Genomic DNA, 20,020 nt, shown 5'->3' with positions numbered 1-20,020 from the left:
TATTTATCCAATTAAATATTTTATTTATCAGATTTTTCGGACCAATTTGATCAGAGGAAAAGCTAGGCGTTTCTGTGTCCCCTCTTGATTCTGCCACTGCACACTGAAATTCCACTTCGTATGATTTTCTAGATCAGTGAAAGCAAAAAAAATCTTTTTTCTCGGTCATTACAAAAACTTTCTTCACAGCAATCATAATCGCTGTCCACAAACGTTTCATCAAGCTCATGCCACCGAATCCGAAATTCCCTCTTTTGTTAAGTATCTCTTCCGTTTAGCCATTATTTAAAACTGAACACGAAAAAATTATAAATATATCAGCTGAAAGAACTAGTAACGGTATTTGCAACAGAAAAGCACTGAAGGAAGATCTAAAAAAGCAAAGATGTGAGAATAGAAGTTAAAAATTATTCTTTCTTTCCTCCTGAACAAAATACTTCCTGGAAGATACAAAATTCGCAAATAAGCCATGTGCTTTCAAAATATGGAAGATTTCTTAATGCCCATTGGCGGAATCCCACAAAAGAGCACACTCTCCGGGGTGTCGTAAAACAGTCTTTAAGCCTCAAGCGTTAGAATTCCTAACCTACGATCAACGAGAAACTATCCCCAGCTTCCACTTGCTCGGGACAATGACACTTAGCTCGAGACATATACTATGTCCCTGCCCTCTGGAAAAGGTTAAGTCTCTAAGCAAGTTTTGCGTTCTTAATAACCTTTGTAAACCTTGTGCTCCTGTGATGAGCCGTTAGAATTTGCTATGTTCCAGCACTTGGAAAAGGTTAAGTCTCCGTGCAAACTTTGAGTTCTTGGTAACCTTGGTAAAACTTGTGCTCCTGGGATGAGCCGTAGGAATTGCTTTGTACAATTTCTTTGTATTGTTCTGCAGTTTTTGAGTTTCATTATCCTTTGTTATAGCCTGTGATGGAGAAGCTAACTGAGGATTTGTTTTGTGATGGAAACTCAGATTCTTCTATTTCTTGTTAGGGAAAGCTGTAATATTTTTTAAAGTAGAGACCGGAGCTTAATCACGAGGCTCATAGTTTTTCCCCTTACTTCATTTAGGTGGGTGGACCATGTGAAGAACCTCTTGGTAAAAATTCCCAAATACTTAATGCTGTTTACAAGTGAGATTAACTTTCCGAGCATTATTACATTTTTCACTGCCTTGGTTTTTTAATCTATGATTTCTGGGTGACTAGCATCTGCGATTTGTCGGGTTTATGTGAGACCTAGAATTTTCGGACGACTAGAATCTGCGATTTGTCGGGTTTATGGAATTTTCGGACGGCTAGAATCTGCAATTTGTCGGGTTTATGTGAAACTTCCAAGTTCTGCTCGACTCCTCGATGGCAAGGATCTTGCTATGATAAATGTCCATGATATCTTCAGGTTTTCTTGCTATGACCATGATGACAGTATCATTTGTCTAGCAAATTAACAAGGAATTATGATCTTGATTACCCTTAGGAAAATCTTTCACGTAAACAAGATACAGAATTGGACCTAAAGTCAAAACCTGTGACACTTTTGCTACAATGTAATATGCGTCATACATATTATCACCACATTTCACAATAATCGATGAACGACGAGAGAATCGTGATAGTTTCCGTGGGAAGATTCATCATGGGAAGTTTGTAGATTAATCCGTCATACCGGACGCCGTTAAATACTTGGTCATATCATGCATAAAGTCAGAACATTCAACTTGTATACTGACAGCTATGGTCGCCCTGTCATAGAACATCAACAAAGATAGGTTGCGTATGCTTCGAAATGATTTTCTTTTTGTGTGAGTTGCGTTACGTGCTGCTTCCCTCTCCATAGTTTAAACATTGAATTATTGCTTAATTATATGTTACTTCGCGTACCATTAGAATGCTTTCATGAAGACAAACTAAAATATAGCTCTAAAAGTTAGATGGATTTCGCTTAGAAAATTTTTATTTCGGAAGATCTGCTGTCAGTATTTAATAAAAATTTTAAGGCAATTAACATTTTAAGACAGAGAGCAGGTAAAATCCTTCCTTGCTTAGAACTGGCGGGATCCAAGCTCCTCCCATTTTCGCTGAAACTCAATTACACTGAATGGGGCGCGGTTTCAGGAGAGGTAAATAATGTTCCTTTTAATGTATTGAATGTTATAGAAAGATATGCTTGAAAGTGTTAACGTATAAAATATTGGGAGAATAGCCTAGTCCCTCCAGTCCATTGTCGACACTCCACTGCTACGTGTGCTGCAGCTGAAGAAACCAAAAGAGCGTTACAACGAAACTGAAATGCATTAAGCATTTGTCTAGTTTTATTTTAGATATCGTAATTACTCGGGTATTCCTCATTTTCCCACTAATTTTATCGCTTGAAAATTGGGAAATGAAAAATAATAAGTTCCCAAGATAAATGCCTAAATCTATAGTATTCAAACTTGATGGCAGCGCTATCCCATTAAAATTCTAAAATCCGCGACCCCAGTCATAATTTCAACATTTAGTTACACACCATCTATTCGTATTTTTTAGGATTTTTATTCATTTTGCGACATCACTATAAATTTTCCGTACCCCAAAACGGGTCGCAAACTACCGAGTCACTACTAGGGGGGGGGTTGAATACTACTAGCGCAGTAAAAAGCACACATAAGGTCACACTAATATTACTATGCATTGTGAAGTTCAAAGGACTTATCTATTTCAACAATGCTCTTTTTATTTACACTGTCCATTTTTGCGTACATTTTAAACTGTTACGCTACATCAAAAGTTTCAAAATCACTTGTTGGAGAAACTAGGAAAAAAAATTATGCGAGGGGGAGAAATAAGTGAGTAAACATGGTATTTCATACCATTAATACATTTCATTTTATATTTTTTATCCATACCTAATCATTCATTTTTAGCCACATGTCATTGCTTACATGTGTCCCTTTTTAAGAGATCAAAACTTCTTTGAAAATTCTTCAAAGACGTAATTTTTTTCACTCCCCATACACTTGGTCATCATTTAAATAAAGCAGTTCAAAGCTTATGCACAGAGAAAACTGGAATGAAATGTGCTGCTAATCAGAGCCTGATTAATAAGTAATATTAATTTCATAATGAGAGTGTAATACTTTTAAAAGCGCTGAAACTTTGCACATGATCGGAGCGCTTCTCTGGCAACTTACGCAAACTGCTATGGAAACGTGACAACATGGCCGGCATGTGCACTTTTTTTTATGTTTACATCACATTGTTTAGTTTTATATTCATCAAATCATATTCTTTTCGAGTTTTTACAGATAGTGACATAAAAATGTACAGGTAAATAGTAATTTCTAGTGTAGATTCTTCGTCATTTCTCCGCATGATCTTTTTAAGAAAATAATTAAATTTCTTGCAAAGAATTTAATTTTATTGTTTTATTTAAGTTATTTGATAACATTGAAGATTTTCTTATAGAATAACAGTATGAGTAGAACTATGTTTTTGCTTCTAAAAAATACTTGTATCCTGGGGGAAGAGGAAATTAAATCTCTCACTTTTCGTTCACTGGTCCCGTATTTAGTTTGGTAAACAAAATGCTATAGATCTGTGTCTCATATTATAAGATATACAGAATGAGAACAGCAGTTCTTTAGAAACGTTCATAGCATTAAATCCATTATCTGCTTCATCAGTTGTGAATCTCCGTACAAGTATGTTTTAACTGAATAGGTTGGCCGTTCATTCTTGTATGTCAAAACCTACCTTTTGCTGAACATTATAATTTTTTCCGGTAACTTGTAAGCAGTTTTGATTTATTAACAGCACGCAATTTTGATACGGTATATCTTTAATATTTCATATGAACTATTCTAAAGTTTCCTTATACTGCATTTGACTTAAGTTATACTGCCCCGTTAGTTACCGATTTCATTTCAGCTGTCATGTTTTGATTCATTCGCCTAAATTATGTTAAATTATCAAGTTTGTCTGTATTTACTATAATATTAAGTAACATGAGTTTCCTAAATGCATATTTAACACAATTTGCTTTAATGAATTGTGAATTTTATTCTACCTTCTGTGTATATTGGTATATGCTTTTCTTGAATAATGCGCAGTCTAATTTCTGCCGTGTAAAGATCGCTGAGCACTTGAATTCAAAGTTTATTTGAACTCGTATTCCTTTTATGCTTATTGTAGAGTTTGTGTATAACTATTTTAACCCATACTTGTGTAAACGACATTCTGCTGTATAAATATTGCAAGAAAGGTGATCTGTATATTAAGAATTAATAGTATGGAAGCAAATTAAGTTTGAGAACTATGAAAAAGTACTGATAGAGAAAATATTTAGCTAATTTTTTTCTCCCTACAGTTAGCAAATTCTATAATGAGTGAAACATTTTAATCATAAAAGCTTCAAAAAGAACCGATCGGCTAATTTAAATAAATGGATATTTGAAGTTTTGCCAATTAATTAGTGATAAATCAAGCTCGTTGTTATTGCTTTTGTTACAATTGTTGCATTATATGCTACATAAGAAAGTGCTTTGTAATTGTTCATTAGTTTGTATGGTTGATAATTTTACAGATTTGGGGCAAATCTAGTTAATACTGTAAACGAATTGAATTAATAGCACATTTATTCCCCGGTGTGAATGTAAAGTGAACTTCTTGATTGATACCTTGATTATCCATATATCTTTTTAATCTGTAACCAAAACTTTTATTATTATTATTATTATTTTTTTAATTATGATAAAATGATATTCAGTGATTGTACTTTGGTAACATAGTAGGAAATTCTTTTTAAAATTTTTTAAGTAACTAGAAAATCAGTTATATGAATCAAAATTTCAATTTCTGGAATATAATTAAAAGTCAATAAACCTGTCATTTAGCTTGTAATAAGAAAAATAAGAGATACTACTTTCGTTGCAATAACAACAATTTTATAGATGTTTGTGATTGCTTTAAAGGTACAAGTGGTAAGTATTTCTTGTATTAGCAACCAAAAACAACAGCATGAGTTCTTATAAAACAGTTAGTCTAATTACTTTTTCATTACTGAATTCATTCTAAAAATACTTGTAATAAACGGTTGATCTTTGGATTATGGTAACTTGGCGATTTTTTGGCTAAAATTTGGCGACCAACTCTGCTACAGCAACCCCCTATTTTTTTTTTTTTTTTTTTTGAAGACATGTTTCTTTTCTTTTTATTTACTCAACACTTTTTCCAACAATCTGCTAGCCGATTTACACTAGAATTGAAATATGGAAAAACAATTGGTACACTATTTCAGAAAAAGTTCGATTTTGTGTTAAAATACCTATGTTAGAACAAAGTGATATATAAATCTAATATATATATCCCAAGTGGCACTTTCAAGACATGAAAAACGCAATTTGAATTTTGTCAATCGGCCCAGTAGAACTGTCCCCCCTTTTTTTTTTCTTTTGCGCAGTGTACAGGAATATCGCTAGCTAGATAAAACTTAAAATACTAACTACTGAGGCTAAAAACCCAATTACTGATTCAAAGGTAAGAATTAACAGACCTTAAATTTTCTCACATAATTTTTAAGATGTTTCGGTCAATCTTTACATTATGGTAACTTGGCAATTTTTTGGCGAAAATTTGGCGACCAACTCTCCTATAGCAACCCTCTATTTTTTTTTTCCCGCCACCATTTTGTCTTCACGAAGTAAAGACATGTTTCTTTTCTTTTTATCTACTGAACACTTCTTCCAACAATCTACTAGCCGAATTACACTTATGCTAGAAATTTTATCTAACAAACTGCTTAATCATGACAAATATTCACTGCAAAATTGGGAAAAAGTGCACAATACCATACTCCTTACGCGTTTTTCAAAATAACACATACACATAAACCATGTACACGCTGACTTATTTTTACTTAAAAAAACATCCCAGAATTACACAAAAATGGCATTGCGCACGCTCTTCACTATATCCATGTACACTGCTTTTTTCTCATAAATTAGAAAAATTTCACGAAAATACATGACAATTTTCTGAATCTTTAAACCCGGTAAAAAGAACGTATATGAAATTACCTGATCGCGAAAAAGTATATACCCTTTCCAAATATAAACATTTCCACATATAAAATAAATAAAATATCCAAAAACTTTTACCTCTAAATCATCTATTATATTATACACGTCACCAACGAATTCATACTGCAAGCATTACAAATACTTAGTGTCAAATATTTAAATTATTTCCTTGCACGTTTACTTCCACTCAAACGTATACCAAATTGCGCTACAAACATATAATTCACAAAATAACTATCATTTAATTAAAATATAATTAAACCATGTACACGTCGACTTATTTTTACTTAAAAAAAATCCCAGAATTGCACAAAAATGGCATTGCGCACACTCTTCACTATATCCATGTACACTGCTTTTTTTCTCATAAATGAAAAAAATTCATGAAAATGCATGAAAATTTTGTGAATCTTTAAATTCGGTAAAAAAGGACATATATGAAATTACCTGATCGCGAAAATGTATATACCCTTTCCAAGGATGGACATTTGCACGTATAAAATAAATAAAATATTCAAAAACTTTTACCTCTAAATTATCTATCATAAACGTCACCAACGAATTTATAACAAAACATTAAAAATGATTACAAATACTTAGTGTCAAATACTTAAATTCTTTCCATGCACATTTACTTCTACTCAAACGTATTCCAAAATACTACAAACATATAACTCTTAAAATCACGATCATTAAATTAAAATATAATTAAATTAAAAAACACTACTTAAAATATAAATAAGCACATACATTAAATTAATAAAAATTAGCTTATAATACTAATTACTTTAAAATAAATCATTGCTAATAACAATTTTCCAATAATACCATGTTAATTTATTTACTCCTTACATTTAGAACAATGCATAAAAATAATATCCTCAAATAATTAAAAATACTAACTTACCTAATCTTCTACAGAATCTTGAGTGCATGGCGGATCACAAAATGTCCATTTTCACCAGGTTTCTTGCACCGCCATTCAAACTATCTGTAATATTCTTCCTTTCACATAATCTCATTTAATTCCCACATATTGGACATTCATACTTATCTGCAATTAAGCAATTCTTTTCAATTACACATAAACACAATAAAAATTTCGGATTTACTTTATATACGGCCGTGGGATCCAAATATTAAACAACACTGTTTCACAGAACATAGAATGAAACTACTGCTATAAAGTACAGCAGATATTTTTATATATTATATCTATCGGAAAAGCGATTAAAGAACAATGATTCGTCCATTAATGTCACATGACATATCTCATGATCTCTCATTTCCCTCACACAAAATAATGCGTAATCGGAACTGAGTACTTCTCACATTATTCCCAAAGTCCTAGGTAGTAACCTTTATCACCTCCAAAATGTCGCCAAACTACCTGTTACCATATTCCAAAGATCAGCCTAATAAACATAGGAATCCTTGACCTACACTTTTTTAAAAATTTTTATTTTTCTATACATTTTGTTAGAAATAAAACATAAATTTTTCTGTTTTGCCATTCTTTTTACTAGAGAAAAAGTTGTACAGATGTTTCATCATGCATATGATCATTATTTGAAGAGTGCTTTTCCTTACGATGAACTTCAACCTATATCTTGCCGTGGAATGGACACTTGGGGTAGTTTTTCCCTGACATTAATTGATGCCCTTGATACTTTAGCAGTGATGAAAAATTATACTGAATTCAGACGAGTTGTAAATACTCTTCTTGCAACAGCTGATTTCAATGTTAACATCAATGTTTCTGTATTTGAAACAAATATTCGTGGTAAGTAATTTTTACGTATTGAAAAGAGAAATATGTAATGATTACTGCAAAAAATTATTGAATTGTGAAATTTTTTTGCTGTGTGTGAATTCTTTTTGAAGTCCTGTGTTAAATATATACTTATTTTTCACTAAAATTTCCCTTTAGAGATTAAAGAACATTTATGAAACTATTCAGGAACTTTGGAATATAGGAAAGTGAAATGAGTCTTCCTGCTTATGGGAATAAATACTTTTACTTAGGATTTGAACAGTTTTGGTTATTTGAATATGGTAAAGGCATGAGAGCATTCTGCCTAGGAGGAGAAGTGCCTTTGTGGAGAACATTCTGCTGGAAACTGCCTTGTATTCATATTGCGCATGGAGAAAAACACAAAAAACCATCTTGTAGCCAGCCTGATCACTTGGGTTCAAACCCAAATAAAAGCAAGATACCAGTATTCAGTGGTCTTAACAGCTGGGGGTGTGGTGTCTTTTTATATAGAATCTGGCTCATAATTGGATTATTAATGAGCAAAACCACAAAAAGCTATGACAACAGAAATGATTCTTTTATTTAACTGCTGACATAGCTCATGTAATTTTAACAGCTGTCCCAGGTAAGTAGCAAAAAATTAAATTTGGGAATATTAAAAATGCATGGATAATGTAGACTGAATGATTAGACTGTAGCTAACCAAAATCGTTATGTATAGAGATAAGTTGGGGAGAATGTTCTCAGAGAAACTATGATTCTATATGAATCCCTAGCGGCTTATCCGCTCAAAAGTCAAATTGAAATTTAAGGTATTGTTATTTAAAGGCATGTGCTCGAGATTGAAGATTTAAAACAATAGAGCTGTCATGGTTATGGTTACAGTGAAAAAATTTGGAATTTTTGAATGCCAATATCCACATTTTTCCTGAGAAAATTGATGAACACATTGAAAAAACAAATGGTATAGGAATGATATATGTATGACAAACATTGCCAGTGTAAATCATTTTCAGTGAACACTTTAAAGGACCAGTGACAACACAGAGAAGATGTGCATTGACACGCTTTGCATAATTCACAGGGATAGACACTAGAAGCACCAATCACAGAATGCCATTTTTGAAGCAATGGCTTGTGGAAAACCTTTAATAAGTAGTGTGGGAAGATTGTTGTTTCTTCAGTCAGGTGTTCGAACATGCTAACAAGATTACACTTACAGAGAAGTTAAGGGAATTGATAAAACTGTTTTATCTGAACGGGGAAAATGTTGTCATTGTCAGTTTATTGGCAAAACCATAAACTAAGATGAGATCCATGTTCCATAACAACTGTACGTGGGTTAGTCTGTATTTTAGGGGGACCTCTTCAACTATTGACAAGTTGTTTCATTTATGGTAAGAGTAGTTGAATGTTATGGGAACCCTATGATGACATGATTGTTTGCGTAATTGTGAATTTGACTTATGGGAAAATATTTTTAAAGGCTTATTTATGCATTAAAATGTTGGTTAGGAAGTACATCGCTTATTTTGTGCTTTAGACCATAAAATGGCTGTATGCGATAAGATTAACCTTCCAGCACGTGCACTTGGCAATTTTACGTGGGTGTGCGTGTGTCGTATTTTTTACGACATCCGTTATTTTACTGTTTTTGGCACGAAACGACAGAAATATTGTCATTTCGCACGTGAATATTGATAATAAATTTGTTAAGAAATAAAATATTAATCTTATTATTGCAAAATACAAATATCACTTTCAATTATAAGTAAATTTTTTTTTTAAGTTCTTATGTTAGTGAGATGGAAATGCAATGATGCATTTCATTATAGAAAATTTTTAATTTATTATTTAATAATTATATTTTAAAATCAAAGCTAATTTTAATATTCATCAAAGACAAGTATAGACAATAAAAAAGGGAAACACCTTGGTAGGAAAAAAAAGTAAGTTTAGCATTACTTACTTCTGCAAGGAAATTTACTTCGGTTAATCTTTGGATTATGGTAACTTAGCAATGTTTTGGCAAAAATTTGGCGACCAACCGTGCTACAGCAACTTGCTAGTTTTTGTTTGGACGCCATTTTGTTTTCACGAAGCAAAGGCATGTTCTTTTTTCCCCAACATTCTACTAGACGAATTACACTTATGCTAGAATTTTTATGGAACAAAAGGGCTTAATCATGATGAAGATTAGGTGCGAAATTGGAAGAAAGGGCAGAATCGCAAACTGCTTGACGCGTTTTTAAGAATTGCACATACACGGTATCCATGTACACGTTGACCTATTTTCACTTAAAAAAACATCCCAGAATTGCACAAAAATGGCATTGCGCACACTCTTGACTTTACCCATGTACACTGCTAAAGTCCTAGCTAGCAACCTTTATCGCCTTATCAAAATGTCGCCAAACTGCCTGTTACCATATTCCAAGGATTAGCCTTTACTTCTTACTGGTTACAAAAATGTACTTTAATGTTTTTATTTATTTCTGAAAAATAGAAATAAAAGAAAATAAGGAATGGAAATCGCTATTGTTCTCCCATCCTAAGGTTTCCTTGTCTTCCTTTTCTTCATCAGATAATTCTTGAAGAATCGGAGCAAAATCAGCTGGTTGCACATATCTTTTTGCCATGAAAACCGATATAAAATTTAAAGAGCCTAATGTATTCAAATTAAAATAATACATGGCAATTAATAACACAAAATTACAAAATATTTGAGAAATAAAATATTTTCCGAATTTTAAAACACAACCACGCATGTGTCATAAATTTTATGAAAAAGCTGCCACGTAGCACAAAAGCCCAGTTAAAAAATGATGTGATGAAGGGTAGAAAGGAGGAATAGAAATGACTTTCAGACATCTTAGCTTCGATATGTGAAAAATGTGCAATAAAAAACTGAATTCGTCATAAATTTTGCGCATATGCACGTGCTGGAAGGTTAATCTGAAGTTTTTGTACAATTTAGAACAAAAGGGAGAAAAAGCATTATAGACCTGGTGTGTAAATGAAGGTTTACTTAGTAGTCATTATAAGTGTCCTGTATGGTCAAACATAAAGATTGTTCAGATGGCTTTGAATGGGTTTGTCCGATGCTACGGAGGATTTTTTTAATTCTTATTTTTTTAATTTATGTGCCTATGGCAATATACAGATTCTAGTTCAGATAATTTTAGAAAGTTTTTGGGTGCTGTTAAATTTTTGTGTGTCACAGCGTGAAGACGCAGAAATTTTGGCCTGAAGACACAGAAATTTCTAAATAAGTTAAGTCAATATTTCCTTTTTGTAGTGAATACATGAGGTAACGTGTATTTCCTTTTTTGTGTTATTCCATTGTTTGATTAAAATACAGTTTATTGAGATTATATATTTTTTGTTTTAATTATGTTTTATTGCATTATGTTTTGGACGTTATTTTACTGGGGACGGCGTTGGACATAAATGGGAATGGTGCCAAAAAATCACCAATTTTCGCCAAGGGTTATCCTGAAATATATTTTTACCTTGTACATGATCTCTTAAAAAAATCAGATGAAACTGGATGCACATGTGATAGCGGGACAATGATGTGTTCCTGTTGAAGTTGTTGTGACAATGCATAATATGATTACTGCAGGTCCATTGCATACTGCAAGAAGTGCTGCCCACAGTTTAGATGTACCAAAAACCGTAGTCCTCAAGTTTGTACTGTTTTGCGAATGTTTCCTTATTGATTCTAGCATATCAACTTCGTAAATTTTTTCCTCGTCAGATGTGAAGAATATAGCAGGTGGTCAGTGTGGATATTATGCATGGATAGGGTGCATTTCTGTATAACAGGAAACGTAAACTCCCAGAACTGTGTTCACTAGGCTGATGAAAATCTTCACGATGTGGCACCAGCACCTCTACACAAAGCTAAAGTGACTGTGATGTAGCATTGTATGCACATTCGTTCTCAGTCTATACTTCTTTCAAAAGGTCGCTTCCACAGGTATGGAAATGCATTCCATAGCAAATGCTCGGTATGCAACAATGTTGCAGAATTATGTCATTCCAGAATTGCAGCAGCAAAATGTTGTTGATGACATTATATGTATGCATGTCAGTAACACTTTAGAGTCATCTTCTGTGACTGTGCATTTTCGTGGCCACAGCAATGACCCGACTGCACTCAGATAGATTTCTGGTTCTGGGGTTATCCGAAATCTAAGGTGTGCACATCAAATCCATGAAATTTGTCAGAATTGAAAGATTCCATAAAACGTGAAGTTATACAGATTTCTCCTGCAATAGTCTGTCCTTGTTGTCAACATTTCCTGCATACAGTGTGTTAGTTTCTGTGAAGGTGGGCATGTTTAAAACTTGTAATTCGATTTAAAGTTTCCCTCCTCTCTTCTCTTGTGTTGTGAGCTGGCTGCAGGGGAGTTTTCGTGGTTTTCCCTATGTATGACATGTATATAAGTCCTCCATGAAGGCATCCCTTCCCTTATGCAGATAGCCCTTGAGGCTTTGCCATAATCATATAAAGCAAACCAAACGTCCTCTTGTGTTGTCATTGGTCCTGTACAGTGCTCTTTGCAAATGTTTAATGCTGGCAATTTATGTCATACGTTTATTGTTTCAGTGCCATTATAGTTTTTCAAAGTGCTGATCAATTGCACAAAAAAAGGTTTTGCCATTTAAAAATTTTGACTGTGGCCACAACCGTGAGAGTTTTATTATTTTGTCATCAGAATTTTGAGTGTATACATTCAAATCATAATATCTGAAATTTCATTTCGTTTGTTTGAGCGGATAGGCCAATAGGGGTTTTTATCGGAGTAGTTCTTCCTTGAAACCATGTATATAACCATGAAAAGCTTACCACCTTACTAAAAAAAAGGCCAGAAAAAATATGATGCATGTGTAAAAGATGAATAGATTAAACCTATGTCTGATATTTGCCATCTACTTTTGAATATCCAAAGTATATAATTGTTTTGACTAGAAAAGTAATGGTAGTAAAATAAAAGTTTCTTCCAATTGAGTATAAAATTTTATTTATCTTCCATGCTGTAAAAGTGTACCATAAGGTGTTAAGGCATTTTTTTAATTTAATCATATAATATAGTAGTCTTTACATCAGTCTGGTGATATGAAAACTGAGATTTAATCTCTTGTTAGGGCATTCAGAAAATGGCATTACAAGAGTCCATATGCGATAGTGTGTTTATTACCAAAATTTTAACATTTCCCATGTACGCTAACCTGCATCAATAGATGGTGATAATAAAACTGTAGTAGCATGTTAATTGGTATTGCCTTTTTCTATCATTTTTCGGAACTACTCTGATATGCGCCTTCAAGTCGGCAAAGATTTTTGGCGAAAAACTCCACACTGCCATATTACGATCTAAATTTTTTGTCTGCATTTCGAACTTTAAGCCTAAAATGTCTCCAAAAACGCGGTTTTCGCACATGCAAAAACTGCGTTTTGAACACACAACATAAGCTAAAAATCCGAAACAAAAACAAAAAATTTAGATAGCAAAACTGTAAAGTTTCTAACCAAAAATATTTGACAAGAATCCACGTACACAACGATATTTTTTAACTTAAAAAAACATCTACGAACTACGCACACCTTGCTTTAATAAATTAGCATAACAATAATAAATTTCAAAGAATACCATGTACGCAGCATCCTGTTTAAACTTTAAAAAAATCTACGAATTGCACAATTTAGGCAGCGAACGAATCTACGAACTATGCACACCTCGCTTTAATAAATTAACATAAGAATAAATTTCAAAGAATACCATGTACACGGCGCTCTGTTTCAACTTTAAAAAACATCTACGAATTGCGCAATCTAGACACTGCACGCTAATCAACAAAATAAACTAAAATAAATTTCAAACAATTAAAAAAACAACAATAATGACAGAACTTCGTACTAAAAAAACAGTGAACACAACATTCTACAAAATAAAAACAAGAGTAAAATAAAATGCACCTACCATGAATTGATGCTTTTTCAAACAGCAGAAATATCAATTTCATACCGCCACGTGATCACTATCATATTTATATAACAGCCAGACACACTATCCAGAAAATTCATACTATGGTTCACAAATCCCTATTTCTATCATGCACAGCCACTAAAAATAATCTCCCAGATCCTCTTTCCACACCTCCAAATACCCACTGCCCCTCAACAGGATGGCCACAATGATATTTCCTTTTGCCGAACTTCAATTCAACAACTTCCACCGTTTTATCTTTTCTCCCTATCTTCTGAGACACAGACACGAACCAATGAGCTCCAGCAAAAAATTTTTCAACGTCAACAGGGCTGCCATACAACACACAATCGTGCCAAAAACCACCGCAGAACACATATCGCCACATTTGGTGAAATTAGGACGTATATCAGAGTTGTACCCAATTTTTCATTTTGCGACAGCAGTACACTTTTAATACCATTTAAATATTTCTTTGCATCTATCTTCATGTTCAAGTAACAAATATGAAAACAAATACTCAAGCTTTTAAAATTGAAATACTTGAGTTGCATTTTATTTAAAGATGAACATTGTATTCCTATAGGATAGCACTGATAGGCATTTCTCTTTTTTTTTTTTTTTAATTCAAGAAGGTTAGGTTATTTAAATACGGCAAAGCCTCGAGGGCTATCTGCCTAAAGGGAGGGATGCCTTCGTGGAGGACTTTCTAAGATAGCTGGCTCGTATACACATTACACATGAGGAAAACCACGAAAACACCCATGCAGCCAGCCTGTTCGCGGGATTCGAACCTCGGACCAAACTACCAGTGTTCAGCGATTTTACCACTCGGCCGCTGGTGGGCCTAATTCAAGAAGGGGAGTAAAATATTTACATTTCTCCTTAAATTATATTCCTGTGAAGTTTGGGACAAAAAAACACAAATTTTGTCAAGTGCTAGACATTCCTGGATTTTATAAAATAACCTGTAACATATCTCTGGAATTTTAAAATTCCTGAGAACTTGACAGTTTCATCTTTTTCAGGAGTTTAATCCAAATAATGTTGTAATTTTTTTTTTTTTTTTGGTTCATTTTACTTTTGTAAGTAAGAAAATGTTAAAATTAACATTTGTAAAATTTTTAAGCTATTAGAATAACTTTTTTTTTTTTTTAACTGGCTAGTAAAATAATATTTACCATGTGAGTTGTCTTTTCTTCCTACATGAGCACCTAACAGGGATGGTTGTATATATAAAAAATACAGTTACATTACAATTATGTTTGATTACAATTACATTTACTGAGCCATTTTTCCCCAAAATCTGATTTAATGTAATATTTCGTAAAACAAGGCGAGAGGCTCAGTCCAGGCAAAAATACTGAGTAGCTTTTCAAATTCTTTTGCTGGTGTCATTTTCCTTCAGTGAACACACATAGCACCATCTTCTGGGTTTAGTCCCCCCCCCTCCCTGTAGGTAAAATCACCTCTAAAAATGTCTTTCTGTCTGTCTTAGTAGAGCTGGTAAGTATCCAGGAAGATCTTTCCTCTGCCTCCTTCTGTTGCATGCCCTTTACTCAGTAAAATGATAATATCCAGTCAAAAGAGTAAATTAGTATCTTTACTGCCGTGTTTTTATACTATTATTGAAATCATCTAAAGAACGTTCACTACTTCCAGGTTCATTTACACACATTTCAGATTCGGTTCCGAATCACAGTCTAATTTGCAAGACATGAGTTGCATACATTCTGAGTGAGCCATTATTTTATGGTAAAAAATCTGATGTGGTCACCACAACTTCTTTCCATGGCCTTTTAAATTATTCGTATTTTTTGCTGCACTTCATTTAAACTTATTTCCTTGAATTATTTCTAATTTAATTAATCGATCTCTCAAGACAAGTAATAAATGACGTTGGACATAGCAGATTTTGAAATTAAATGTCTCGATCAGTTTTTGTTATATGATCAAACAGTGTTCGTAGCAGTCCTTACAAATGCTTATAAGTCCTTATTTTAAAACAAAATATAAAAGCCTTTATAGGTGCTTACTTTTTCTCTAAAGCACTTATTGTTTTTGTTTTCTATGCTTATTTTTTGCTTTTAGTGCCTTTTTTTTTTTTTTTTTTAACGAAGGCACACTTTTTCCCCGTACCAAAGCCCACACTAAATAAACAACTTTCTTCCTTATATGGAACGTCAGATGCTGAATCATAGCTTTTCGCCTCTTTCTCTGCATTAACATAACCTTTGGTGCGCTAGAGTACAGACAGGTGCACGTCGTTTTGTTGGCCAAAGAATTGCGAAAGCTATGGAAAATTCCGGTATATTCCATATTCTTTTGCTCCCACCCAATACTACACACGTTTGAATTTCTATCAAGATTTTAATAATTTACATTCTCTTTCCGCATGGTCAGTTCATATTCACGTTCATTATGATCTGTATGCTTATATTATGAGCATATGTTTGAATATTTATAATAATATATTTGCAGTTACTGCTGAAGTAAACATAAACTTAAAAAATGGGCAAATGTGTTTTAACACAGATTAGTTTTCTAAGGAATAATAGTCGGAATTGCATAAATAAAGTAATCATTAGTCAAAATAATTTCTTTTTTTTTTTTTTTTTGCCAATGCATTATACAGTACAGACGTTGGGGGTTCTCCCCTTTCTCTACAAAATCTCAAAAATTGAAACCGTAACAGTTCACAGCAAAGCAAGCAACAGACTTTTTTGTTTTGTTTTGTTTTCGTGGTCAGTTTCCAACCTGGATTGAATAGGACTAAAAGTTCCGCGGTCTACCAACCCAAGCGAAGAATGATTCTATTCCGGAAATTTAATGCAATCTGTTCAAAATTAGAATGAAAAACACCCCAGATTGGTAAATCTCTTTATTAATCAATATGAGTATGGCAGGGATATCGCGACGTGTCCTGCTTAATGATAAATATGCCACATGGGCACATGACGGTGAAAACCGGTCGAAGCAAAGGGGTGTTTTCCTGTTATATATTCTCCAAATACCGGCAGCTGTTGATTCTGATTGTGTAATATCACGTGCGGAAGAATTAAGGTGCACATATCGCACAATAATGTTTGTGATATTTCGCAGAGATAAAAGAGTTTTATTGTGCTTGCTAAACAGATTATTTTTCAGTTTCGCATTCAAAGCATTATTTAGCTGAAAAATCTAAAAAACAGGTACAATCTATCCCGTTCCTCTATTACCAGTTATGCTCGACTATCCGGAATTTTCAGATATTCGGCAATTTCCGAGTATGCCAGTTATTTAAGCTTTTACTGTTAAAGGATGACTGCATGAAGCAATTTCCTGTCTTCTGATTTCAGGAAAGTTCCTTTTTTTTGCTTATTTTTACTTAAATTACTTTGCTTGCAATATCTGTTAATGGAAAACTTTTATACAATGAAAATTTAGAAAATGTTGAGAATTTTGATTTAAGTTAAATTATGTAAATATTAATATGAGTAGAAAAATAAATTGTATTTATTTTTAGGTGTCAAGCGAATATAATAAATATGGCTTATTATCATTTATTTTCTCTATTTTGAACGAAAATTTCATCATTAACTCTTGTAATATAGGTTATTTCTGCATAGTTTTTTTCTCTCATTGTAAACTAGTTCTGTAAATTGAACTGTTATTTAAAATTTAAAAAAGATGTAATTATTTTCCATGTTTGAGTAATGCTCATTCTCTCTTAATAAATACTGAATTTCTCATATTTTAAATTACAAGTCTAATTTTTCTTTTAAGGTTATGCAGTTGTGTATAATGTAATTAGACAGGTACTTATTTTTTTTTCTCCTTAAAATGGGCTTGAAAAGTGCTTCTAGGTGCTTATTTTTTTAACTAAAATGTGGCTACGAACCCTATCAAACTTCTTGTCTCGTTTCGTTGTTGTTTGACTTCTGAATTAGTTCTTGTGTCTGGTTGTAGCAAGAGTTTTCCATTAAAAAATTTTCGTAAAGTTATAAAAAAAAAACAGTGCACTTTTAGTACAGGTAGTAATCACTACACAAATCTATGATTTTCTGCCAACGTTTTTGGTAGTTTTTCAAAGCCTTTGGCCCAGAAACTTGGTGGGCAGCAGCGAGTCCAAAAACAGATCAACCACATTTTACACGTCCTGTGCAAAATGCAAGATAGCACCAGCAAGATATAGCTACAGCTGTGAAAAAAAGGTAGATGTCTAAAGGAGAGATGTTGGGGCTATAATGTAGGTGTGGCAAAAGATTCCATTTGAGTCCATACAGAATTCAGCCAGTGAATGAAGACACATGTGGTCTTGTGTTACCTTGATGGAGCATTACCTTTTGGCGCCAGAACTCAGTTTGACATTTTCCTTGATATCAGCGTCAACATGGACTAGCACCTCGCTGTACGCTTTACTGTCGAGGGTTTTGCATTTTTCCAGATACACTTTCTGGATAATACCATGGCAATCCCACCAAATACAAAGCATGATCTTTTTGTTAGTCATGTAGCGATCACGTTTTGGCGAAGCGTTGATAGTTGCTTGCTCGTGCCGCCATCTGTTAATGGCGGTAAGAAGTGCTGCATTGCATGACCGGGACCCGAACCTGTGTCGGTTATTTACAAGTAGAATTCTTTACCACTAGCCCAAAAGATCTCCATTTCGCTAGTTTCAAGAATTCCAACTCTTTCAAATTTGCGAGCATTGAGATGTTCTTGAGATTGCTACAGTCAAATTGTGCTTCGTGATACTGCCAATGGGCACAGACTAACCCCCCCTTTCCAGCCTGTGTTGTTGAAATGAATCCACATTTCATCACAAGTGATGATTCAGTCTAAAATTTTGTCCTTTCGTTGATATTCGATCAGATTAGTGCAGGCTCGAACACGTCTATCCTTATCTGCTTGAGTCAGCTGATGCAACACCCAGCGATTGAAATTGTATATCACGTTTATGTGATGCATAGTGTGACTAATAGACATGGCACTAACATTGAATTCCTTAGCAAGCTCCCGAGTGGTTGCATGCTGATTTTCTTTCACAAATTCTCGCAGGTGGACCTCATCAACATCAGTAGGCTGGCCAGAGTGCTCTGCTTCCTGAATGTCTTAAGTCCTTGTTTTCGAACTTTTGGTACCTAGCCTTCACAGTGTCATATGATACAGCATTAGTGCTTAAAGCTGTACACATGATTTGGTGACATTCTGCAGCTGACTTTTTGCAACGTAACTGGAAGTAAGTGATAGTTCTAATCTGGTAGCGTGATAGTTCCATGTCAGACACATTGTACTTAATGATATTTTTTACAGATTTTGCAACACAGTGTTCTAAAGCAAGTTTTTTTCTTTCAAATGTCAAACATCGCTTGACAAAATGTAATTAAACACACCAACACGAACTCTTTGCGCAGATGATATTTGCGATGACAGGAAACTTTCATTAAAACCCAATATTTTTATTCTTTCATAACAAGTACAAACCTTTCCCAAATATAAGAACTGTAAAATTGCATTAAAAGTTAGAATTTGTCAAAAAAAAATTAATTAAAAAAATGTTCATACTGCTAAAACGAGTATCTAAATTCAGTGGCGCAACAGCCCTAGTGGGCCAAGGCCTGCAGTGCCCTGAAATATGCTTTCTTGACCGTGGGCCTCGGGGTTCATGAGTATATGCCTTGGACAAGTGGTCAGTTTGTTGCAGGACCCTCGATGTTTAGTCCCCAAGCAAACTTGGTACTCATTTTATTGACCCACTCAAAGGTTGAAAGGCTGAGTCGACCTTGCTCAGCCCAGGTATTGAACCCTGGATCTGTGGTGCTGCTGTGCAACATGCTAGCCACTGTGTTATTGGGTTTCACCAAAACAAGTATTTTTATCATTTAAAACACTTGTAAATGAAAGTATCTGTCTACGACCAGTAATTACGAAAATAAAGGCCGGGTAAGGACTTTTAATTGTTTAAGGGGGATGGGTATGTGTTTTTGTATACACATGCTTGGTTCTGCTGATTGCAATAAAAACAGGAGGTATGAACTATAGCACTCCTGTATACAAAATTTCAGCATTCTATGACTAATCGTTTTTGAGTTATGCAAGATACATATATACATATGTATGTACAGACGTGAGAACTTATTTTGAATTCATTTTGGAAAAGAGAGTTATTTATTCTGCCCATATGTATAGACGTCATGCAAGAAAACCATGCAAATGGATTTGAGAACAGTTAGA

The 20,020-nt window shown here is 33.7% G+C and overlaps 1 protein-coding gene across 1 annotated transcript in view; it reads left to right on the top strand.

Annotated features, from left to right (window-relative positions):
* Nucleotides 1-3,162: 3,162 nt before the first annotated feature.
* Nucleotides 3,163-20,020, top strand: part of LOC118186163 (ER degradation-enhancing alpha-mannosidase-like protein 2) — a 63,038-nt gene continuing 46,180 nt past the window's right edge. The window contains exons 1-2 of the mRNA XM_035356224.2: nucleotides 3,163-3,302; nucleotides 7,579-7,835. Of these exons, the coding sequence (XP_035212115.2) occupies nucleotides 3,193-3,302; nucleotides 7,579-7,835 (367 nt within the window). The 5' untranslated portion in view covers nucleotides 3,163-3,192. The remainder of the gene's footprint in view (nucleotides 3,303-7,578; nucleotides 7,836-20,020) is intronic.

Source organism: Stegodyphus dumicola, chromosome X1 (assembly GCF_044657685.1).
Source record: "Stegodyphus dumicola isolate Sdum_Otavi_A_Nest chromosome X1, ASM4465768v1".
Lineage (NCBI taxonomy): Eukaryota > Metazoa > Arthropoda > Arachnida > Araneae > Eresidae > Stegodyphus > Stegodyphus dumicola.
Note: the sequence above shows the minus strand (reverse complement) of the source record. Positions and strands in the feature narration are given on the sequence as shown.